Genomic DNA, 26,538 nt, shown 5'->3' with positions numbered 1-26,538 from the left:
ATGGCCATGCTATGAAATATGCCAAGAGTATACCTATAGCCTCACTGATGATGAAGCTATTATATTTTAATTCAATTGTGCAAACCTGTTACATAGCATAGACTTAATGTTGCTTGGTAACAAATAACATTGTTACATTATGCGCCTAAAATATTCAACAGCCTACAATGCCACCTTACGTTGTTCGATCCGAATAATTAGTAGATAACACTACCGACACGACAATTGTGTCAAATGTTAACTTGTTGTTTTTTTTCGGCAATCAGATTCGAAGCATTTAATCATTTCGAACCAACTGCCATGAAACATAAGTTGTATAGGACTTTTTTTTAACAAAAACTATATGATTTATAGCAAGTATACGAAAGTAATAACTTACACAAGTCAGACGTAATTAAATAGATGAGAATGAATTTATGGAAGCGAATTTGGTTAAGAAAATTAGGCAAACTATTTTTTGTAAGTAAAATTTTTGAGCGATAGGAAAAGGTTTCCATTAATTTTATTTCGTCTATAGTTACGTGTTAATCTGACTATAGTTTGAGGAATGAGGATAAATGACACTTTGATAAACTGAGTTAAAATCAGAGCAGAAACCATTTTTTTCAAATTTTTTTCAATGTTTTTGTTGATTACTCTACTGAGCAATATAATTGATTAAAGTTGTTTTTTATCGTCAAGTTTAAGTTGGTAGATTGAACCAATATTTTAAAACTGATGGATTATTACAATAACGAAATGAAAAAATTTTTTTTGCTCTGAAAAAGCTTCATCTATTGAAATAATTAGGAAAATATGTTCTGTGTGTAAAATTGTGATAATTGTTTAAAATTGGTGAATGACGGCATTTTGTGTATTGTTATGGCTCTGGAGTCGGTTACACAATGAGAGACATCCGCTACTTTTGGAGAGACGGTTTGAGTAGTGTTGGCATGAGCAGCGAAGTAGAACTACCCCAGTTTCGAGTTTTGGGGCACAGGCAGAGGGCGACCGAAATAAACCTAACCACAGGTACCCAACCAAAACCAATTAAATTTTATAAACAAATCAGCTAAAAATAAAGTAAAATACAGTTTCATTCGAACTCATTTTAAACAACACATAAACAGAAAAACCATATACCGTAATTCACATCCCCCAGTTTAGTACCACATTTATATTTACCTTTTTTGTTCATCGCAACTCGGACTTCAGTGCCTATTTTTCAAAATTTGATTTGAGAAATACATTTTTGAATAAATGGCACTGTATTTTAATAATTACTATGCTTTATGACACCAAGGCCGTTCGGATTTATGGTAACAAAAGAATTGAAATATTTTATCAATTGTACAGAAATCACTTCGAGTGGATATTCGATATAATCCACTTCAAAAAGAAAAATATTTTTTTCCGTTCGTACGAACAATTACATCTCAAAGTATTTTGAACAAAACTATTCGTCCACAAAGTGAAAATCCTTAACATCATATTTTTCTTCATTCTTTTTATATTGTCACGCAAAATTGCTCGACAAATATTAACCTTTTGACACACTCCAACGAAAGCAAATAAAGAATAAAAATAATAAAAGGCACAAAACACCAAAGCGTCTCTTTGCGCTTTGGTACTTTGAAGAAGAAAAAAACTATTCGTTTTAGTGTGATTTCAAGTTTTTGGTGTATGAGCACTTTTATGTTTTTCTTTTTTTTTTCGTTACTTTTTCATCTCGTTGAAACGAAGGACGCATAGCTGAAAAAGATGTGGCATGTGTATATGCTAATTCATTCTACTATATTGTACCCCAGCGCAAAATTGACACAGAAAAATGGGAATTGTTTTTCATCCGCTCAATATATGATAAAAATGATAAAATGTCACTGTACATACGCAACGGTAATATTTTTTTTTTGGTAATTTCACTCACTTCCTGATTTCTTAATTGTCTGCAAGCACACATTATATTTACAACGAAAGCACACACGAAGTTTTGGTAAACTTCGCTTTTCTCATGTAACTCGCTCGTCGACGAGACTCTTAAAACTTTCATTTATTGTCACATTTATGTAAAACAATAATGAGACAACTGACGGTGAACAGTTTTGTCTACAAACCGTTTATTATTCATCGTTCTGGGGAGGCATTCCTTTATGTATGTTCATTACATACTTTTACTTGTACTACTTAAATTCTGTGTCAATTTGCTTCCTTGATTTTTACTTACATTGACAAGGTGTTGCTTTAAACGAGCTCGTAAACTTAAACAATTACAACATGACTGGTGGAGATAAACACTATATGGTGTTTGTATAACCGTCTGGTATACTTTATATGAAGCTGCTTCGTCAAATAGATGTGACAACCAGCTCCAACTTTCAAATGTAAATTAAAACTTAAGATGACGCTTTCATTCATTTACTTCACTCATCTAAATCAAATGTTACAAGAAAGAAAAACAATCGTAATTTTCTACCCAAGTGTCAAAGACCTGAGCTTCGAAAAACAATTGACTCTATTTGGTCCCTTTGCGCATGATGGCGCTGTCATTTTTACACATGGCTGGGTGTCCATGCAATTTTTCAGTGCCTGATTGAGTTTTGATTCAATTTCAAAAATCATGGTTTAGACGGAATTAGCTGGTAGGAAGGGTCATTTTGTAATACCTTCTTTGGTCAAAAACATAGAATTATACTTACTAACTCAACATACATATCATACATGACCTACCATCAAATTATATTCGTCACAAAAACAATTAGGCAAGTGCATGATATTGTTTATGCTTTTGGTCCATAAATAACAGAATTCTGCGCAAAAAAATTGTTCTACTAATAACAACTGATAAATAAAAATGTTTACCTCTGTTTCTATAAAATATTTGTGTTTTCGTTTCCTTTTTTCCCGTTCAGTCTGCTATCGAGAAAATGAACATCAATTTATTAGCTAAAATGAAAAACAAATTTTTGATATTTTTCTGGAGCATTATGTGGAACAATTATTTGGTTCAGAGTAATATGTTTTTATGGGTTGAAATGGCATAAATGAAAAATGTTTTGTGCAACATAATATTATTTGGTTTTGATATGCTTGAGTCAAAATACTCATTCGTTAAAGTATGTCAATTCCACAATTATCTCCAATAGGTAACCGAAAATATTTTCTTTTTTAAATAAATAAACAAAAGTAAACAATGTTATACGTAAATAATGGTTGATGTGTAAAACAAGAACTAAAAATTTATATAAATTTTGAGCCAATTTATAAAATCATCTTATAATGATGAAAACTATTTAGTGAAAATTTTTATTACCTTTTACAATAAATATATTCAAAGAATACACAGAAGAATATATATATGTAATGAATATTACTACTGTATGGATACAGTAGCCGCATTTTATTTTAACATTTTCTTTAACATTATTATTTCATTATATTTTGAAGAACTAATGAAAGTAATAATTATAAGATTAATATAATTATCTAGGAAGTGCTAATTAATATAAAGCTTCTTTAGGCAAGAGTTAAGTTAAAACCAAATAAATAAATGAAACGAAAATAAAATAAATTTGAGACAAACTTAGAGACTGAATTTACGGCATCGTATCAAAATTAGTTTTCGATCAATTAAAGTTCGTTGTTTTTTCTCGTAATTCTCTGTTTTCACAATTGTGAATAATAAGAAAAAAAAAGTACTGCCATTTTTGCTGCAAAATACTGCTGGGTGAGACTTGTTGTCTACATCATAGTCAGACAAAAACTCCAAAAATTTACCATTTACCATGAAGTGTGTAAAAAATGCACACAGACCGCGAATAAAGGTGAAAGATACAGTTTCTCGGGTGAACCCCAGCCGATATCAGGTTCGTGACACTAATTTTTTACTCTAAGTCTACTGCCGGTAAGCTTAATTAAGCTTTTCATTGTGCTGATGAAATGATCAAATTTTCGTAAAAAATTGTTCAACTGTGAGTGTCCCATAAAAAGCAGTCAAAAACAGTATAAAGCATAGACACAAAATCTATTACTTCGTTCCTTTGAACATTCGATATATAAGGCCACATTATCAGTAAGTCCACACTTATTTTTGTCATTGCAGTCAATAACCAGATGAGTGAATGCGTTCTTAAGTGAAACGCTTTCACAATGATATGAGAACGTAAATCCATTTGCAACCGGTGGGCATGTACTATAAATCACCTCGTTTTTCGTTTTAAAGAATGAGCTAAGATATAAACTCATCATTCGTTGCGTGGAAAAACAACCATTCCTTTACTGAATTAGAAGTAATAACAAATTATTGTTAAAATATTTATTTAGTGAGAATGAAAAATTGTCCGGATAAGTTTGTTTCTTTATTTTATTTTCAATACAAAAAAATATTTACGAAACAATATTTAAAACTAAATTAAAAGCACGCTGAATATTTACTAGTAAATTGTTTGCCTTCAATTTATTTTCCCTCCAAAAAAAACCAATCAACTTGGCCAACACTTCACAACAACCAATCATCCAATTTTGTGCAATAAAAAAAAAAACAAACTTCGTTCGTCGCAACAATAAATATCAAAATCAAATAAATAAATTTAAATAAAAAAAAATCGAATAAAACCCACACAAAATAATTAGTCGGATATACGATGAGGGATATTCGGTATAAATGGAACGAAGGACCAAATTCTGTCGGTGTATCGAGTGAAGTGTCTCTGCCCCAATTCAAAGTATTGGGCCATCGACAGCGAGCCATGGAAATCAGTTTAACAACAGGTACCTGTAGACGGTCACCGATTTAATTTCATTTTCAAATTTTTTACATTGCCCTTTGAACATTTTTTTGTTGGAAAAAATGTTTTCCAAGCCATCATCATTGATCCATCAATTTTTAGTTTTTGGTTTGCAGTTTATTCTCATTTTCTAGTTTGGTCCCATAAAACTGAATGTAATATAGCTTAATACCTTATTATTTCAATGGTTTAGTCTTTTCTTTGAAATCACTTTTCAGTCCAGTATAGTTGATTACAACTAATTGCCTTCTTCCTGTAAAGACGTTGATATTTTAAGGATCTCATTGACAGCTTTATATCGTGCCAGTTTTCGACGATATTCACGTCATTCTTATTAAAATCAGCTTCAGATCATTTATGTTCGCTTATCTTAGTATAAAAAGTTCTTCGACTTAAATCATAGCACAAAGTATGATATGGATCAGTGTTATTGAAGTGTCACATTTCTACACTGGAACGTATTCCTTTCTTTTAAGGAATTCACGTAGTATGTCGACCAGCTTTGCAGTTGATTTTTATTTTCTTCAAAATCGTACTTACACTATTTGCTGCCCATACTTCACTATGATATCAATTAGTGTGTTGAATAAAAGCTTTAGGGATTGGAACATCTTGTGTATGTTCACTCACCAAATCGGATGATTTGGCGTAATAAATTTAAAATTCTATTAGTGGCATTGTAGTTACGGATTTTAAGACCAGTCTGATGGAACCGTTCGAATATTATTTCAAAAATGTTATACTTTATCCTCGCCTGTCTATTATAAATATTAAAAGCAACAATATATATTTCGTTAGCGGTTTTATGATTTCATTGCGTTCAGCAATGTATCGTTCCCCACAGTATACGAATTTGCTTATAAATCTCTCTGATGTCCTAAATATGTCCATGCAAATCTGGTACCTGCAAAATGTAATGCGACAAATGGATTTTTAATTCCACTTTTTTTTTCGTCCGTAGTTTTTATACATCCCAGATTATAGAATATTTCTTGGTAAAGTTGTTCCATTTTTTTCCCGCTAACTAATATGTTCTGGTGAAAAATGTGAATGAGATAGAGAGCTTTTTTGCAGTATAACGTTGTATTGGTCCCATGAGAAACGAAATGTAAATCCCGACCACCTTTCAACTCCAAATATTTCATTCGATTTTTTTATTTTCGTTTTTGAGAAATGAATAATTTATCGTTGAAAAAGAAAAATAGGAAAACAAATTTTCGTTGCGATAGGGATGGAGGGTCACATTGTAGCCAGTAAAAAGTTCTGTAAAAGTCCTTAAGGATTCTATTTGAAAGATCCACATACACCTTCGTTCGTCTTCGCACACTTCTGGAAAGCTAACTTTGTACAACAGCAACATCGCGATCATTTTATCATGTCACATTACTCAAAATTGGTGATAAAATGTGGAACATTTAAATTTGGAAATCATAGAATCATTCGTATTTTACATTTAAAGTATTTATCAGTTGTCTGTCTTTGGAAAGTTTTCCATTTCTTGCTTCCGACAGAGTTAGTTTTAATATTTGTTTACATTTAAATGCATGATTTCACGAATTGAAATTCGAATTCGCGTATATTATTATGATAAAACTTTTGAATTAATATTCCCAACAATAATTTAAAATTCAAAACATTCTATTCAAACGTAATTTGAATCAAACTCGTTTAATTGTTGTAAATTAAACGGTTTTTAATTGACATCAAAATTAGTTCGTAATTTATGCAATTTTGCAAAGCAGTTGAACAATTTTGCATCTCGCTAAATTGGTATGCTATTATTCTCGACGTAATAATTCAATTTCGAAAGAGTCACCTTGTTTAAGAGAACTGTAAATATATTTTGTAAATAGAGTTGTAAATATAAAAGTTTCGGACTCTAGTACTAGTCTCCTCAAATCGTATATTACCTGATGTTTTCTGACAAAGTGCCATGTTACCTACCTTCTATTTTCTAATATGATTTTTATTAAAAGACGAACAAATTGAATTAGTGATTTCGAATTGAAAACTTAACTTAAATTTTTGGTTTTCTGTTTTTCGTTTTTCCCACTCTCTCTCTCTCTCTCTCTCTCTCTCTCTATAAATGCTAATAATGTTTTAGAGTTATTAGATGTGCATCAATTAAAACCAATTTTAGTTTACTGATTTCCAGCATAAATTTTCAATGGACGTTGTGTTGTGACTGTGTTTTTAACATTGTTTTTCCTCCTTTTTATTTGATATCAAATTGCATGCAACGCACATTATTGAAAATTAGACTTTTTTTAGCCAATGTTTTGTAGCAAAATTAAGAAAGCACACGATTTTAAATTAACCACTCACAATTATCGGGAAAACTATTGTTGATGGCCACATCGCGTTTAAAGGTTTCAAGTTTAAACTATACATCGATTTTTCATTCAGACTTCAATTCTGTTCAAACATTCAATCTAATTAGCAGCATTTAATTGATTTGAAAAAATGACCTTTTATTTAGTCATTGGTATAGAAAAGTTTTGAATCAATAATTAATTCAGCATGACTATATTCTGGCTCAGAAAAAAAAAAAACAAAAAAAAAATCCAAATGGAATGAAACCCAACGATAGAATATCATTTCGAATCAGAAATGACACCTTAATGACGACGAGAATATAATGAAAAATGACGTTGAATTCAATTACTCACTAACATCAACCTTGACTATTGTTCCGTCGATATCACCTTGATATACCATTTTGCGTGATTTGCTTCATGTTTCATCCATTAACATAGAAATATAATTTTTGTAGTAAACTTCATACTTTAAGGTGGAAAGTAAACAAATTAATTTTCCAATGAAATTGCGTGAAGATTCTTACCTTGTACATTATTAGGCATTATAAGATATCGATTATAGGTCATACCCTTCTGCTATGAGACTTCTACAGCAACAATCGAAAAAGAAAGTTCTAACAATACTAGATTTTTGTCGCTGCTTGTAATTTACGTCACAACCGAAAATCAGCCCATAAATTATCCAAGGCTGAGTGACATTTTCATTGGATATTCTGAAGTTTATTCAATTATTTAAATTTGTTAATCACTCAATCAAAATTATTTTTTTGTTGATGTTTGATTCGCTTAACACAATCGTTTCTTTTTTATAAACAAATCACCAACGCTAGTGTAGCCCTGAAAGAGAAATGTTTTAGCGGTGAAACTACTTTATTATTAATGCAAAAGTTGTTTTTGCTACAGGCATTACGGTTATATTTGAAATCTAATCTACGTTTAATGTTTAATAATTTAACATTCAAAGACGTTTCCCTCGACGTTTTCTCGTATATAATATTACGAAATATACTTATATGGTATTCTTTGAATGTATGCCAGGATATCCTATACTCATAAATAAAGCCAAAAACTTTCGAAAGAAGAAAGAAGTTTCCCAAATAATTTGACTTTTTTTTTGGTTCAATAAATTTTTCTGAAGAAAAAACGGTGGTAGTCATCAGCCTTAGTTCGGTAATTTAAAATTAATTTTTACATTGAAACATGGTTCCGATTTTGAGCTGACACAGTAAAATTTATATTTTTGTATATTTTCCGTATGACCGTTAGTATACATTTATTGCATTAAATTAAACGAATATTAATCACATTAATGACGACTGCATGATATTTTACAATTTTCGCCTTTTAGTTTTTTTTTATGAAAGTACTGTCCTAACAACATTTTAATGTTTTCCTTTCATTTTTTATAATTAAGAATGAACTATTAAACGCATATCCTCATGGAAAAACACAGTAAAATTTTATTTAAATGAAACATATTCGAAGGTAGCTTTTATATCTCATTGTGATGTTATTATGATTTAAAGTTATTTATTCGCGTTCCACCTTTCTTAAATCGATTATTAAACCTTTTATGATTGCTTTTCAATGAAACAGACGAGTAATATTAATTTTTTACTTTCGCCAATTTTTTTACACACCCCTATTATGTTAAAAACAATTTTTTTTAAACAACTCCTTCCGATTTTGAATGATTTTTCATTAAGTCAATTGGGTGGAGGCGCCAAATTATGAAAATATAAAAAAAAAACAAGGAAAAAAATAGAAACAAAATATATAATCATTGGTGATGCGTTTTATCTTTAACCTTAAAAATTAAAATATTTTTTTATGTACAGAGATGTAGTTTTCAATTTCAATAAAAACGATTTATTGGCTTCATTTGATTCTCTTCACATAAAATTATCTCGAATATGTTTGTCTTGTTTGGTAACAGATACAATCAGTTTTATTTACTTGGGTGATTTTATTTGTTTAATTTAATTGCAAAACAATTTTAATTTTCTTCAGTTCAAATTACGATTTGGGCTCATTCAATGTTTTCAATGGCAACCAAAACTGAATTTGTCACTATTATAAATATATCTGTTCTGTGAATTTTAGATTAGTTAAACTATATTAATGACCTGAGAGTATATTATACACACAAGTCACAAAATGCACCACAAAACTACAAGCTGCTAGTTTCTCGTATGAAAACAAAATATGTATATAATGGACAATATACCTTAACATATTTTCATATTGCAACAAAATATGTGGTAAATGCACTTTTAGTTCGGCATATTAGAACCGAAAAATTACACACAATGTTTCTTTTTTCAGAAATATCTACGAAATAAACTGATTCTGAGAAAGTATAACCAAAGCTAATTACTTCACACTTTCTCTATATTCAAAAAAAATAATTTGTTCAAACGAAAAAGCCTCAATAGGAGGCTTTACATTCTGAAGTAATGATGTATACGTATTGTTACTGAGGATTACACATAAATTTGACTTTTAATTACTGCAATGCATTGCAATCGAATAATTGATCTAAAATATTTTTTTCTTATTTCGTCAATGTTTCTGAAAGAGGAAATATTGTCTGATATGAAAATCCAGTATGTTGGGATTTGTTTATATCGTTGACCAGAGTATATGGATAATATTAATGTAAAATGCTGTTATACATAATTGACTTATCGTTAAATGTTTAATAATTGTATCGTCTACGTCTGCATAAAACAACCGTCATCATCGTGGATTCAACGAAATTTATTGATTTGTTTCGATTATTAACCATTCTTATCTATACTTCAATATATATACTCAAATTTACGATTTCAAATCAACCAGTCAAATGCGACCTGTCTCATAAATTTATAAACTGAAAATTCTGTTAACTGACAATGTTATTTGTTAAGATCTTTACGTAAGTTGAATATAACTTTTTGTTAAACCTATGGAATGATATTGAAAAAATTGTCGAAAGACAAAAGTTTAAGGCATCGCATCAGTCAACAACAACGATCGTCGTCTAAGTTACTTTGAACCCTGATTCGGTTTAAACACATTAATCAGTTGAATGCTTTACAAAGCGAAAATGTTGAATCCATGCAACGGCAAAAAAAATGCAAAACGAATGTTAAATCTTATCAATTTACTTTGTGGAAAAATTTCCATGGTATCTGCATTTCAAAAATGCACAAACCGAGTAAAAAACCAAACATTTTAACTTTTTATCCCACCAAAACGATACATACTTCAAAGAGCCCTTTGTCCTTTCTCATGTCTGCATTAAAAAAATATTCAGTTTCCGTAATGCAGATTTGGACTATATAAAAAGAAAAATAGTGGCGAAAACATTGAATGCAGCGACACTAAATGTAAATATAAAAAAGTCTCTTAAATTAAGTAGAATATCGGTCATGAAACAAAGATTTTTATTTTATTTTTAAATTTGTTCTTTTCATTAATAGTAAAGCAGCATTTTATTAATTTTAACTTTTTAATTTATCGAACGCCTTCTATCTACTTGAAAGTATTTCCGTAATAGTATTTCAAGGAATGTTTTAAGACATTTCAACACAATACACAAGAAATATATTTATACGTAAATAACAGACAGATTTTCATTATTTTATTCTTTTAGTTATTTCTGAATTTTGTTTCTGTAGGAGAATATCAGAAAAAAGTCGAATAATTTAGGTTTCGGAAGAGAAAACAGTCAGTTTATTAGCATACAAGTTTTCCACACAAAATCACACAAATTCAATTTTCCGTTTTATTTCAACAAAAACAAAAACCGATGCGCATACAAAAGAAATTACACAATTTATCAGTTCTTTTATTTTGTTACAAAAGAAAAACACAACTAATGTTAATGATGTACAAAAATATTTTATAGGAAACTACTCACGATTAGCATGTGAAATCCAGTTCGTCCGTTCAATGGGATACTATCTGATCCAAATTTATATCCCATCTGGATTGATTGTAATTATATCGTGGGTATCCATCTGAAATTGTTGTATTTTTAAATTTTACAAAAAACAAATTTACAAAAAATAACAATTCGGCACCTGAGAAAAAATTGTTCTTAACAAAAAAGAAAAAAAAAATGAATTGATCAAGTGAGGAAGGAAAATCCCTTAATCAAATCTTCGTTTTGAGGAAATTACTTCTTCCTTTTGAAAAGGATTCGTTTTCAGTTTTTAAATTTTAACAAAAAAGAAAATAAAAATTGATCAAGTGAGGAAGGAAAATTCCTTAATCAAATCTTCGTTTTGTGGAAATAACTTCTGACAAAAATCGAAAAGGAAATGACGAACGATTGCGCGAAGTGTGGAATTTTGTTGACTTCAGCTGCACAATGTGTGATTGTTGGAGCATTGTTGCAAATACATTTTCCTGATCTTTAAGATGTGGCCCAATCAGCTTTCGGATGTTTTTTGCGTTGCTGGTAAGGTTTATGGCATAGAATTTTGAATGGAAAGCTGCTTTCAGCGCGGCCTGGAATTTTACGCACAAACCCAAAGCCGACGACAGAATATATAGTCGTTGTCGATTCATCGTTAACATAATATCTCCCAGCTCCCACCTACACTCACGGTTACGACTAAATTTCTTCACTCCGTTCAGGCGATATTATAATGGTCAAATCGAATTTTCCTTTTACAAAATACTGAGAAAATTTCTATTGCATAGATTGAATTTTTCTTTTTATAAAAATGAGCCTAAAAATCGGAGAAGCTTACAATAAACCTTCCAGAATAAGAAAAAAATTGTAAGTTTATAAGTTGGTCTCATCCTTTCCAATTTTAGCAATCTGCAAACCAATTAATTGCCTTTTACGTCTGATTGTACAATCTACTGCCTGTTTAGAAGCTTAATGGAGTCAATGATTACGAATGGAAAAACATTGAGTAACACACATGTTTCGTAAAATGTTCATCGGATCTGAATAACTATTTACGACATTGTACTTTAAGATAGACGGCTCTGTTGGGAATGTCAAAATGTACCCAAAGCATTTAAGCTTTTGTTCCAAGGTCATTTCGAAATGACAAATTTCATCCACAGAAGGCAACTTAACCTCAAATTTAAGGTTAACGAAAATTTAAATTTCAAAGAGTTCGAACTGATGAAAGCTTTTTGCCAAGGTGAAAATTGAAATAAAGTACAACAGATTAGCGACAAATTATGTGCTTATTGCTACAAAAGTTTTTCCATTGCATTGCTCAGAGACAATTCAGTGTTTGCCACAATTAAAATTTAGTGATTGAAAGCAACAAAAATAAAAACTGATTTCAGACCACAATTCGCCACAATTCTAATAATTTGTACAATTTGTGTGTGGAATTTGTTGACCTGTCTTATCTCAGTTCTTAAAAATTCGGCAACAGGTTGAGAATAAAGTGTTTTCAAATTTGGAATCCCGGAAAAGCGCTTTTATATCATCATGCAGTTTACAACCAGCAACTCAATACGCTCGGTGTTATGGATTAACTGCAAAAAATGGAATGATGACGTCGGGGAACAACGCAATTTGCCAACAAATCCGAAAACACATTAATAAAAAGGTCCGTACCGCAGATGAAGTACAGCGGCTGGTAATGTCAATACCAAAGTACAGAAAAATGTACGAAGACGCGGATGTAAATCATGGGAAAAAATCATATTACAAGACGTAAGTTCTTGCATGCCAGTCGTTGCTTAACATGTATTCTAATTCAAATTTATGATCACGCAGAAACTGGAATTTGATATTGGAAAATCCGAATGATTGCTGCCTGCGGACTCGATGAAAGCAGCTTTCCATGCGAAATTATATGCCATAAACCTTACCAGCAACGCAAAAAAACCTCCGAAAACTAGTTGGACCATATCTTGAAGATCAGGAAAATTTATTTACAACAATGCTCGAACAATCACACATTGTGCAGCTGAAATAAGACAAGTCAACAAAATTCCACACTTCGCGCAATCGTTCGTCGTTTCTTTTTCGATTTTCGTCAGAAATTATTTTCTCAAAAGGAAAATTTGATTATGGATTTTCCTTCATCACTTGATTAATTCATTTTTTTTTTTGTTAAAATTTAAAAACTGAAAAAGAAGCCTTTTCGATTTTCGTCAGAAGTCATTTCCACAAAACGAAGATTTAATTAAAAAAATTTCCTTCCTCACTTGATCAATTTTTTTTTTTAAACTGAAAAAAAAAACAGTTTCTCTCAGTTGCCAAATTTTTGTTTTTTGTAAAAATTTATTTTTGTTAAAATTTAAAAATTATGGAAATTACGAGGTAAATAAAAACTGAAGTAATTCACAATTACAGATGGGTTTCGTTTTGGTTAAACAGAAATGCAACACCAGCTCGTGTTGCCCTTGGCGTCACCACTGTATTGACCATGACCACACTTATGTCGTCCACAAATGCAGCGTTACCAAAAATTTCTTACGTTAAGTCTATAGACGTTTACTTGGGCACTTGTTTCGTCATGGTGTTTGCAAGTTTATTGGGTAAACATAACAATACAATCATTTTTCCTTTAAAATTAGTTATAAATTTTTCACTGTTTTGTGTGTCTCGTGAAACTTCACTTAAATTTGTATCTAATCTTTTGATTTTATTTTTTTATTGTTTCGTTTTCTTAGAGTGTGTTTTCGTTAATTAGTTCGGAACGAATACTGAGAGTTTCCCAATGTCTTCATTTTTTGTTTTATTCATTTTAAGAAACATGTTCGAGAATACTTTGGCTTATATTAGTCATTACGAAAATATATATGTGTGAGCCACATATATATGTGACGTAGATAGCTGTTGTTTAGTGTTGTACTCTATCTTTTGAAACACAACATCTGTGCGCTTTTCTATCAGTAAAAAATCAATGCAACCCAAAGAATAACTCGAGACAATGATATCGCATTGAGATACCGACGACGATCGTTATAGTCACAAAATTCAAATAAAACAAATTTATTTCGATTTTGTTGTCACGCTTTTGATGTGTTTTTGTTGAGCACATTTCATTTCATTTGTTTTTGAATTAAACTGGTTTAAACAAATCCTTTAGAGTATGCGACCGTCGGTTATATGGCGAAAAGAATTCAAATGCGAAAACAACGATTTTTGGCGATACAAAAACATACACAAGATTTGAAAAAACATCAAGTCGATGGTGGCCAGCCGCAACAGGCTGGTCAAGTGGTAGGTGGTGGAGTTGGTGGAGGAGATCACGGACATGGGCATGGTCATGGTCATAGCCATGGTCATCCTCATGCACCGAAACAAACAGTGAGTAACCGACCAATTGGTTTTTCAAATGTCCAACAAAATGTTGGATCACGCGGTTGCTCGATAGTGGGACCCTTGTTCCAGGAGGTGCGGTTTAAGGTTCACGATCCATCACGTCACTCCAAGGGTGGAACGTTAGAAAACACTATCAACGGCGGTCGTGGCGGTAGCGGCCGAGGAAATGATAGTGGTCCAGACGAAGAAGCTGGAAATGCTGGCGGTGGCGGCGGCGGTGGAGGAGGAGGACCTCCAGGTCCACATCCACTGATACATCCAGGAAAAGTGAGTAATTTGTCTTTAATTTTCCCACATATTGTAAGACAATGGGGTGTGCGGTCCAATGAAATCTAATCATGGAAATAGTTGCCAGTTGCCATACATTGATTTAAAACTAAGATCTTCATTATAAACTAAATTTAATGTAAACAATTTTCACATTGCTCATATCATATGGAAATTGTCTTGCAATTTTACTTCACAATCGTTCGGTTATGCAAAAAAAATATAATAAAAATTTCAACAATTCGAATGTATCTGTGTCTTCAGGGTAAATGGGATGTATTTGTTCAATGAAGAGGAAGCAATTTCATTTGATTTTCGAATATATATGTATTTGACAATGACACTTTTTTATAGACGAATATTCTATTCACTCTGCTTTCTCACATGGAAATACGTACGCTTATTCGTTATTTAGTAATATTTTGCGTGTTAGTACGTCCATTCTACTAAGATACTACTAGGTTTGACGGGAATATGATTGAGTCGATAGATATCACCGACCTAAGATATTTCTTATATCTGTAGCTGTTTTTAAGTTATTTTAATTTTTAAATGACCATGATCAGAGAAACGATCAGCGCATTACTATTCATAATATGTATTATTGACTCCTAATGATAGTTAGAAGAAGAAGAAGAAGAATGATAGTTTATAACCCTTAAACTATAGTGGATTTAATCGAGACATAACGGGGGAGAAACCGGATTTCTGTTATTTTCAGGACGAACTTTCCAGCAATTTGAACTATAGCAATTCAAATAAAGCTCTACATATAAATAAAGCTCTAGTGAACATCTGTAACAGATTTGGAATTTTTTATTCACTTCCCACGTAATAAGTTTTTCTTCCATCTTATTCATCAATTTTTCCCTTTTCCTTTTTCATTACAGGATATAAATAAACTGCTAGGTATCACACCATCTGATATTGATAAATATTCAAGAATAGTGTTTCCCGTTTGTTTTGTGTGTTTCAACCTAATGTATTGGATAATCTACCTTCATGTAAGCGATGTAGTGGCCGACGATCTTGTACTCCTGGAAGAAGACAAGTAGAAGGCCCTTGGTCATCTCCAAGACAGCTGCCCTACCATCACGCTCTGTCTGTATCATTCACTTATACACAATATTTATGCAATTATATACAACATATAAATAAAATTGAGCAAGCGAAACGCGTTTACTGCAACAATCCCGATGAATGCATTCAATTAAAATTTCTAGCGATTTAACTGTATTATTGCGCTCTTAATTAATTTTGTTTAATTGATAATTTTTAATATTTATTGATTGAATTGTTCTTTATTTTCTATTTAAAAAATAATAATTTTCTTTACTCAAGTAGTTTTTCTACAAATGTGTATTCGCATGGACTGTCCTATTAATTTTTTTTTTTCTCTTTCTTCGTTTATATTTTCAATTTCGTTTTGTTTTAATGAAAATGTTTATTTAGCTTTTAAGTGATATGTACAATAAAAAGTCTAGTTAATTTTTAAATAAACGAATTTTTAAAGTATATCGTTTCGCATGACTTTAATATATTTTTGCCAAACGTTGCCACACTATTTAATTGATACGCACAATCATAATTCATTTAATTCTTAGTAGCAAATTGAGACAGGTAAGATCACTTTTTACATTCCGCTAGTAACATTTTCATGTTCATACCCCTTTCATAAATATTTGTATTGAAGTGGTACAAACAATACATTCTAGAAATTTTACAAAAAGTGAGTCTAGATCTTCAGATTCTACCCTTTCCTACTAGCAAAACGGTTTAGCGAACACCAATGTAAAGTTCCAGATTATCTCATTTATATTGCTGTTTTAAGTTGTTCAATATTTTGTATGTGATGCATGATTATCATTGTCAGCAAAGCTCTCGCTCGAATTACTCCACTTATTTTCGAGCGGTATTTTGGCGAATCAAAGTTTCCTAATTGATTGACCATAAGAAGACTGTAGTGTCAAGAAAAAATTAACATTTTAGTTGCAGCAAAAATTGGATAGCCCCATTGCTAGCTGTGTGTCTACCACTAACAACAACGATGGATTTTTTTCTTTCTCAGTCACTGTTCACAAACAAGATACTTCTCTCATTCAATTCTCAATTATTAAACACATTTCGAGCTAAAGGTGCAATGACGTCATCTAACAAAAAGTTTAGAATTTTTGGCAAAAAGAATTGTGCAAAAACTTACATAAAATATTTTTACGTAGCATTGGAGCATGATTTAATTAAATGTAATTGTTGAAAAATTGTTGAATGAGACACTAAAAACTATGGGGTTTGATGCAGAAAAATGTTTCCCGCATTATCACCAACTCATATTTTATATTTTGTATAGTAAGCAATTCTATCTGTTCGCATAAAAAAATGTGGAGATATCACGGGCCGACTGCATGCTGGACAAGCAAAGTGCAAAATTGGAGGACACTATATCGAAAGAAATTGATGTAAATAAAAAAAGAAAAGAATTAAAAAAAATATTACGACGTGGCGGAGAGACAAGACACGAGGTCTGGGAACACATTTTTTCAAACGATTGTACGCTAAATAGTAGAATAAAATACAGAGTATAATGTTAGATATTCATGAACACAATTTACTGGATGTGAGTTTGACTGATAAATCTTTGAATAGAAACACATGTGAATTTAATTAAATAAAAAAAAAACGAAAATATTAAGAAATTTAATACCACAGAAAAAGAGAAAACGCTTAACCAAATTTGTATAATAAATATAACGAGGAATAACTAACTGTTCAATTCTAAATTAAAAAAGAAAGATCAACCGCAAACTGAAGAACGTAGGATTTATTTGATAATTTAAAAGAAAAATAGAAACATCATTGAAAACAAAACAAAAATTCCAACATCATCATCACTTAATCGAAATATTGAGCTGAACGTTAAAAAAGCTTTTCATCCGAAGAAAAACAGACAAAAACTATCTAAAATCGATAAATTAATGGCTACACACCACCATACCATTCATTTATATGATTACCTAAGAAAATGAATATTAATTGTTAAGTAACTCTAGTATATCTAAAAAGACAATTATTAAGAGATTATAGCAAAATAATAATTTAACAACCATCGTATTTATAATAAAAAAAAATTGAAAAAAATGAAAAAGCAAAAAAAAAACAATCGAAGTGATATTGGAATTAAAACTGAAAGTAAACGAAATTAGATTGAACATTATAGTGAAAAGAAAAACAAATTGAGCCAAAAAAAACAATTTTTTTCACATGGCAGTTAAAAGAACTACCATTAAAATTGGTTGAACGTATAACATTTTACAAAATGATAACATTGTTAGTTTGCTTTTGGTGAAATTAATTTCTGTTGTGGTTAGTGTTGTGGTTTCATTCATGTTAATTTTAAATATTTGTGCTTTGACACAATAATTACATATTTGAAATTACAATATATACTCAGCATAAATTAGTCGAACTAAATTTGTGAACCCAGAGATAATATTCAAAATTTGTAACATTTAATTAACTCAACACAATATTCCTTGTTATTGTTTCAAACTTGTAAAATGTGTCTTCGAGCTGTAGCATCATCCAAATTTTATCCATTTAAATCGTTTCTATTTGAACATTGGCGACATCATTCCTATATCTGTTTCGTTCGCATTTTGTTCGAATTTAAACCAAAATGCATTTCCTCAACCCCCTCACACTGACCAGTTTTATAGGAGCTAGCATTTTAATATCTAGTGTAGTTCGTAAACGATATAACTTCATGAAGACTTGCACCATAAATTTAAGATTCTTATAATGTCCTCTTGTTCCTAAAAAAATCTCAATCTTTTACACAATACAGGAGTTGATTTTGGATTTTCGGTCACATTGGTGTGAAGGTCGCCAGAACAATTCAGTTTAATTTTAACATCGAGATGTTTTACGAAATTAGGCTGTATTCAACGAGTATGTATGCATTGTATACTTCAAAAGCATTCCATCTTTTATGTCAAAGAACTAATTTAAGTGCATATCAGTTGTCATGTCGTCAAGCTTTTATTTTAAAAGCGAAGTAAGTTCTGAGAAAACGTTAAATTCTTAGTTCATACACAGCGATTATAAAAATATGTAAACAAAATGATAATAAACGTTAGAGGGAATAAATGCCTTATTCGGAAAGGGAAAGAAAATTAAGAAAACTTTTTTCGTTGTGTTATTGAGAAATCTTGGACAAAGTACGGAAAACTAAATGTCTAAATGAATTCTTCCAGAGAAAAGTAAAAAAAAACGAAAATGAATAAAAAAAACGTATTAAAGAGTTAAACTTTATTCAGATTTTCAAACTTGGTTCATTCCTATTTTTTTTAGCAGAGAAACGGGCAACATTTAGAATGTAGTGCCAATAAATAAATTGAAATACATTGTAGTGAGGTCTGGCAAAGCTAGTAACATTTTTCCATTCCAACTTCTGCTGTCGTTTATTTATAAAAGATAAAATCGTTTTTTTGCCCATTTTAACTCGATCGACATATTCATTTAATGAACACATCTTTTTATGCTCAGCGTATTTGGAAAAATGCTTTTTAATTTCGTTTCCGAAAGACACAAACATTCGATAAAAATTGATCAAATAAAGAATTCGATAAAAAAAAATTGTTATCTGATGACAAGAGAATTTAATGAATTATTATAAAGCAAAGGCAAAAAATATAAAATAATTATCAAAAAAGAAAAAAAAATAAGTAAAATCAATGCATCTGTATTCCTATTTATGCACCGAAGATTTCTATAATTTATTAAAAATAAAAGAAAAAAAATTATGAAAAAGTGAAGAAGAATTTATAATTAAACAACACGATAATGAAAGTATTAAACATATTTAAATGAAAAAAAGAAAAACATTAAAACATTGATAAAGTAAAATTACACTGCACTGTACATTTATACATAAAATTATTCGTGTGTTTGGTTGATCGAAATGATAAAAAAGTGGAATTATCCAAAATATCGTTTAGAAAATAAAAAATATTAAAAAGACAAAAAAAATTGTAATTAAATGAAAAATTAGTGACGAAACCGTGGCATAATTGGTTTTCATTTTACACCATTAAAAGTGAAAGAAAAAAAAAACGTTTCATATTTCAACTTAAATTAATACTCGCACGAAAATTTCAATAAATGTTTAAAAAGAAAAATATAGAAATATTAACGTATAACAGGTGCAAATATAATATCTAAACTGAAAATAGTTTCGCGACCTTAACCGTGCATCGGAGGTTTTAAAAAAAAACATTTCACTTACTGATTGGGGTATACTATTGTCACATAGCATAGTTATTATACATTATGAATATCAATATATACCATGAAGTTAACATTCTATTCTGTTACAATCAAATTCACATGCCACATGCACTTTACCATTTGCATTTTCATACGCAAATTGGTATCGATGTTGTATCGGTTGGGGGATTCAACTGAACTAGATCCACTTCTGTTCATTTTAAGTAACATTTGAGGAAAATATTTATTCCAATCAATAACTTAGACGACTATGCCATCAGTAAAATATGCGATGAGCTATGACTAAATTGCTCTCTCAAATATAGCCAAATGTACATTAAAATGAAGTAATTTGATCTTTTGATCTCCTATAACAATATTTAAAATGTCGATAATTATATATACATGTCTTCTGTGAAGGAAGACAATTCCATACCAATTGAGTAGAATACATAATGTTCTGCTCTGCAAATTTAACATACTTTGCAAATTGGTCATCCTATTTCTAGATAAAGATAAAGACAACCTTAATCTGATGGTGTTCATGATTCTGATCTGATTCTATATGAAAATAAAATGTGAATTTTTAAACGGCGATTGTAACAAAGGTAAATCGTTTGTGACCAGAATTTAATCTAGCAGAGATTATATTGGCAATAGTACCCATTGATGTTTGTGTTTTAATGAACATTAAATCATCGGAATTTTATAATTTCAAATTGAAACGAAAATTTGTTACCAAACAGTTTGCTCAATCAAATATATATATTTATGTATTACTAAAGAGGAAGAAGAAGAAATTACTTAAACTAAAATTACTTATCCCACAAAATAAACACATTAAACATAATGAAAAAAAAAACTACACTAAAATTGCATTTACACAAAATACACCCAAATTCACACGTAAAAAGAAATTAGTTGTAAAAACATGTTATATAAATGATATAAACAAAAGGATTTAAGGAAGAAAAAAAACATTAAAAAACCATTAGAATCAGGAAGTTTTATATTAAAAAAAAACAATTAAAAGAAGAATATATAAAATTATAATTGTCTTTTGAATTGTTGTGCAACTAAAAATACGCTCTCATTGACTACCCAAAAGATGAATCGTTCGTCATTCGCTGGCGTGAAGGATATGAAACAGAAAACATCTAAATGCAGAATTATAAAAAAATACTTCACCTTAAAGTTCTATTATACGTTTTTGAGGTACATAAGCAATATCTTTTTTACAATCTTAAAACCGACGAGTTGAAACAAAGAAAGAAAAATATAAAATTAAAAAAAATTATTAAATTTTACACATGACAAAAAATGGAAAAATATTTCACACATTAATTTTAGGCATTTAATTAACAAACAAAAAATCGATATGAAATTGAAAGAAAATGAAAAACCAAAGAAGAATGAAAAATGTAAATAAAAAGAATTTTAGTTTACAACCAAAAAAAAATATGGAAAATTACTAAAACTTATATTTAGAGCACCACAATTCGAAAGGAAGTATTTTAGTATAATATTAAAAAAAATATAGAGCATTGTGACAAAAATTGTGAACGTTGATGCAGTAAATGATATTTTTTGACTGTACTAAAAATGTGAGAAGAAATTTATTGAACAACACACAAAAGATTATAGGAAATAAATATACAAAAACAACAACAAAGAAATCATTTTTCTGCGGATGATTTATTCTTCTGGAATTATTATTTACCTGAACGGGGTAAACATATATTTAGCATATAGAATGTCCTAAGGAAAACACATATAAATATTAAATTGATGATTGCTCTCACGGTGAGCTTGAACATTTCTTTTTAAAATCAGTAGTCAATTATACCGTCAATGGTACATTAAATAATTTTTATGGAAAATTTCTTTTCGGATTATTTTAGTGAAATTTAACTCGATTTCCCTCCTTTTTTTAACTATATTTGGTTAGTTAACGACAAAAACATTTAAAAATGCTTAAACAAAAGAATTAAAAAGTTTATGATTAAGACTTCGTTTTAGAAGCCTCAAATGTAAGTTTTTCTAAGTATACCGTTACATTGTTCTTCCACTCTTCTAGTCTGTATAATTCGTTTAACAATTTTTTTAAAAACTTAAATCGTTTTACACTGAACCACACACCCGTTTCATTTTTGTCTCGCTCAAATTCCCTTTTTGTCACATGCCTTAAACACGAAATTCTAAACTGAATATATATTATGATAGAAAAATATTAAATATTTAATTAAGGCATTATATAGGTAACGAAGAATAATTTATGTCGATATAGACAAATTTTACAAGAGTAAAAGTTTATATAGTGAAAAAACAAAAACAAAGAAAAACAAAAAATGGATTAAGAATATTAAAGGAGAAAAAAATGAAAAAAAAAACTATTTGAAGAGGTTTGGTTCGCAATTTATTAATTAGAATGAGGATTACGTTTATTTTATACGTGAAGTACCGGTTAGATTGGAAATTTAAGCCGACAACAACAAAGTGAAATTCATATTTTGCATAATGGAGAAACAAATTTTGATGTTTGTCTTATTTTTCTTTTTTGTTTTCAAAATAATGGAGGCATTTAAATTAGCCATTGAATGAATGAGAAAATTAATACATTTTCTACGACGAGTTTTTATTTATTTCATTTTTCAAAAATAAACAAAAACTTATCCACACTAATTTCATAACGAGCATTCAGTAAAAAGAAAATAAATCACAAAAGAGATGAACTACTTCAATTGTTTATTAGGAAAATCAAATGTACATTAAGACACACACAAAAAAAGACGTTACTTTGTACATAGGAAAACAAGCAAACAGCATAACAAAATGTGAATGGAAAATAAATTTATTAATTCAAACATTTCAAAAATATTCTCGCAGGTGATTCGAACAAAATGGAAAACTTGTAGCAAAAACAATACGATAACAATGTAGAGAAATTCAGTTTTAAGATAAATTTATCGCCAAACCACTTCTGTGTTCCTAAATAATTTAATTTTTTCATTTTTTTTTTAAAGAAAATTTTTAAAGAAAAACTAAAATCAAAATATAGCAGAAATGAATAATTTTTTAGAGACATTTTTTCGGTTAATTTTCTTTAACATTTTGATTGTTGCATCATAAAAATTAAGAAATTTATTATTTTTCCAAAATGGAATGTTGAAAGCAGTTTTTAAAAATAAAATAAAATCGGAGAGTAAATAAATTGAAATTAAATGAAAATGCTAAAGAAAACGAAAAAAAACTACTAAGAAAAAATCACTTCAAATTGAGCTGCACACTATTTTGCTCAACATTATTACAAAATTAATAATTATATTAATTAATCAAAAATCAAAAAAGAAAAGAAAAATGAATTAACGCAAAGAACATATACTAATTCTTACTAAAAAAAAACAAACAAAATGTAAAGCCACGGATATACCTAAATTTAAAATAACATTCGATACACAACACTGTATAAATAAAGTAAAAGACGTTTTTACGAATCCTAAGATTTTTAATTTTAACAACTTTTTTAAACTTTTTTTTCCAAATTTTTCATTTTTTGTTTGAAAAGTCGCATCTGAAACTAATTTTAGCATTGTGTTGGATATTAAATGTTTTAAATTTATTAGTATATTTCAAAGAAAGATCTATAAAATAAATAAAAATGGGATAATTCACTCTAAAAAGATATATCAACTGAAAAGTTAAAAAAATTCAGAGATCAGAGAAAAATCAAATTGTTCATCCTAAAAGAAGAATTATATTAAAAAAATGATTGTTTTTGTTGCACACACTATATTTATTAATTAACAGAAAAATTTTAATGTTTTATTGAAGAAGAAGATGTAAATCGCACGGACGACGAAGATTAAAATGAAAGAAAATATATAATGAAAAAAATAAATGACAGGAATCTCTATTAATGTGATTGAAAAAAAAAGAAATTTTATTTGTTGTTTAATTATAAATTATCAAAAGAAAACAAAATATGAATGAAAAATAAAATAATTAAAACTAAAAAAAACCGAAAAACCAACAAAAATGAGAGAAAATGTATTAAATTAGTTTGTTTAATATGAAATTAAATAAAATATATTAAATGTACATGTTTCATTTACATAACATACCGATTCCCTGATTCTTTCTTGTCTTCTGGCTGGTACTAATCATTTTATAGGCGAATGTGCTCATATTTCTATCGAATTAATACGAACGTATTTTAACTCCACTTACCAAAATTTATGGTTCAAAAAAGAGTGTTGTTCGATGCAAACACTGAACTACCATTCTTATTATTATTCACGCCGTAAGTGTGCCTAAAATTTGAATTTTAAGTGAACGATTCGATGAAAAAGTGAACCGAAAAATACATTTCAACGCTTCATTGTATGAAAATGACGCTACGTTAAAAAGTCCTCCGCACTTTCCATTTTGAATTTCGACCGCACTTACGGCGTGAATTATATCACCTTTGGCATGTCAAGGAAAATGTTACTAGTAATATGATAACGGTGGCACTAGACAGAACAACGCCAGAATTCATCAGATCTACGAAGTTATTGCTCATACGAATACTACATAATAGCAGTTACCCGTCACGCTACGTCCAAGAAGCAACCACACATTTCCGCTATATTTCGTGTCCCCTCTTCAATCCGGTCGTGAATGTGATCAATGCCACGGAAATTTACCTGTCAAAATAGATCCAGCGCTCTATTCGAGTAAAAGACAGACAGTATTTTCGAAGCTCAAGGATGTGCAGCCTTATGACTCTAAAAAAATTTCTTTTTAAAGTCAATTATATGAACTGCCAATTTTCTTGCGAAATGATATCGACGTCGACTGACATACGACGAATTTGCAACGTTCACTTACTTCAAGTGCCTCTGCAGTGGTAAGACACCCTCGAGAATTTCAGTCGCATGAGATAAATGAATCTCCAACGGTTTTGTTTACGTTTCGGAATATTTGGGATGCGCAACATTCTCCTGATTCAGTGTCAGAAATTAAAGAGTTGGAGACACGCTGGACGATTTTCCTTCTGCAATCACTAAACGTGAATTGGGAAAATTAAGAGCATAAGCTCTGTTTGTGGTTTTTTACGTTAATTTTTGAGTTTCGTTTCTGGTTTCTTGTTTCGCTCTGTTAGGCCTTCGTTTCTGACCGATTGTGTTATTTTATTCGTAAATGTGCCGTATGAAGCGTCGAGTATCACGGTGGGGCTGATCGAACTTTAAATAAACATGTCGACTTCCATCTCGGTTCTTTTCATAGCTGAGTTAGGGGAGGCGTGTACTATCCAACGGCACATGTTGCAGGCGCAACCGCTGAGCCGTTTCTGAGAACTAGGAATATCGTAGCCTGGCTGCGCGGAAGTTGCTGGAACAGTGTTTGAAACTGGAATCGGTAGAGGGACAAATTCTAAGAACAACCATGTAAAAATTGTTGTTCTCGGTCATTTGGTCGCTGAGCAATAGAAGCTGAAAGTCGAAAATTCCACCTCTTCAAGAGGTGATGCCTCCTCGACGAAGTTTTCGATCCAGCACTTTAATAGCGTTTTTAGACAAGGTTAATGTGCTCTTTCGAATGGCAATAAATTTTTTTTGAAAGTGGTCTCTTTTGGTACATTTTCAGAAAAGTCACTTTTTTGCTACCGTCGGTGAACTTTGGCTACTCCCATACCTTGCCAGTTGGAATATTTCAACACAATATACTTTAGTAAAGTTAGCCTGAAGTCTAAGCTTTCCAATGATACCGAATATGCCATGTACGATTCTCAGCAAGAACTATTTACGATAAAGATTTTGCATCGAGGTCGGGCTACTAGCAAATTTAGGGTCATTTAAAACGAAATTTACAAATATTACAAATTAATGTCTTTGAGTTATGTCCCATCGACTTACATGGGTTATCTGTCGTATAATATCTGCATATTTTGCCATAACAAACATAAAAATAGAAATTTCGTTATAAATGACCCTAAATTTGCTAGTAGCCCGACCTTGATGCAAAATCTTTATCATAAACAGTTCTTGCTGAGAATCATGTATGGCATATTTAGTATCATTGGAAAAATAGGAGTTCAGGCTAACTTTTTGAAGGTATGTTGTGTTGAAATATTTCAACCGGCAAAGTATGGAAGCAGCCAAAGCTCACCGAGGGTAGCAAAAAAGTGACTTTTCTGAAAATGTACCAAAAGAGACCACTTTCAAAAAAAAATTATTGCCATTCGAAAGAGCACATTAACCTTGTCTAAAACGCTATTAAAGTGCTGGATCGAAAACTTCGTCGAGGAGGCATCACCCATTGAATAGGTGGAATTTTCGACTTTCAGCTTCTATTTCTCTGCGACCAAATGACCGAGAGCATTAATTTTTACATGGTTGTTCTTAGAATTTGTCCCTCTTTCGATTCCAGTTTCAAACACTGTTCCAGCAACTTCCGCGGAGCCAGGCGACGATATTCCTAGTTCTCAGAAACGGCTCAGCGGTTGCGCCTGCAACAAGTGTTCTTTGATAGTACACGCCTCCCCTAACTCAGCTATGAAAAGAACCTAGATGGAAGTCGACATGTTTATTTAAACTTCGTTCAGCCCCATCGTGGTATGTGCGAATATCCCGTTGCCACCTCGCAACGATAA

The 26,538-nt window shown here is 30.4% G+C and overlaps 1 protein-coding gene across 12 annotated transcripts in view; it reads left to right on the top strand.

Annotated features, from left to right (window-relative positions):
* The window catches only part of LOC119073245 (gamma-aminobutyric acid receptor subunit beta), a 60,296-nt gene extending 37,751 nt beyond the window's left edge, over positions 1-22,545 (top strand). For 5 of the 12 annotated variants that reach the window (XM_037178565.1, XM_037178563.1, XM_037178561.1 and 2 more), the window contains 5 exons: positions 4,609-4,746; positions 10,974-11,073; positions 13,401-13,585; positions 14,140-14,642; positions 15,533-22,545. In XM_037178565.1, coding sequence (XP_037034460.1) covers positions 4,609-4,746; positions 10,974-11,073; positions 13,401-13,585; positions 14,140-14,642; positions 15,533-15,697 — 1,091 coding nt within the window. In that variant the 3' untranslated portion in view covers positions 15,698-22,545. Of the gene's footprint in view, positions 1-873; positions 1,012-4,608; positions 4,747-10,973; positions 11,074-13,400; positions 13,586-14,139; positions 14,643-15,532 lie in introns of all 12 variants that reach the window. The other 7 variants (XM_037178569.1, XM_037178572.1, XM_037178567.1 and 4 more) reach the window with 5 other exon arrangements.
* Positions 22,546-26,538: the final 3,993 nt, after the last annotated feature.

The sequence above is a fragment of the Bradysia coprophila genome, unplaced genomic scaffold (assembly GCF_014529535.1).
Source record: "Bradysia coprophila strain Holo2 unplaced genomic scaffold, BU_Bcop_v1 contig_138, whole genome shotgun sequence".
NCBI lineage: Eukaryota > Metazoa > Arthropoda > Insecta > Diptera > Sciaridae > Bradysia > Bradysia coprophila.
Note: the sequence above shows the minus strand (reverse complement) of the source record. Positions and strands in the feature narration are given on the sequence as shown.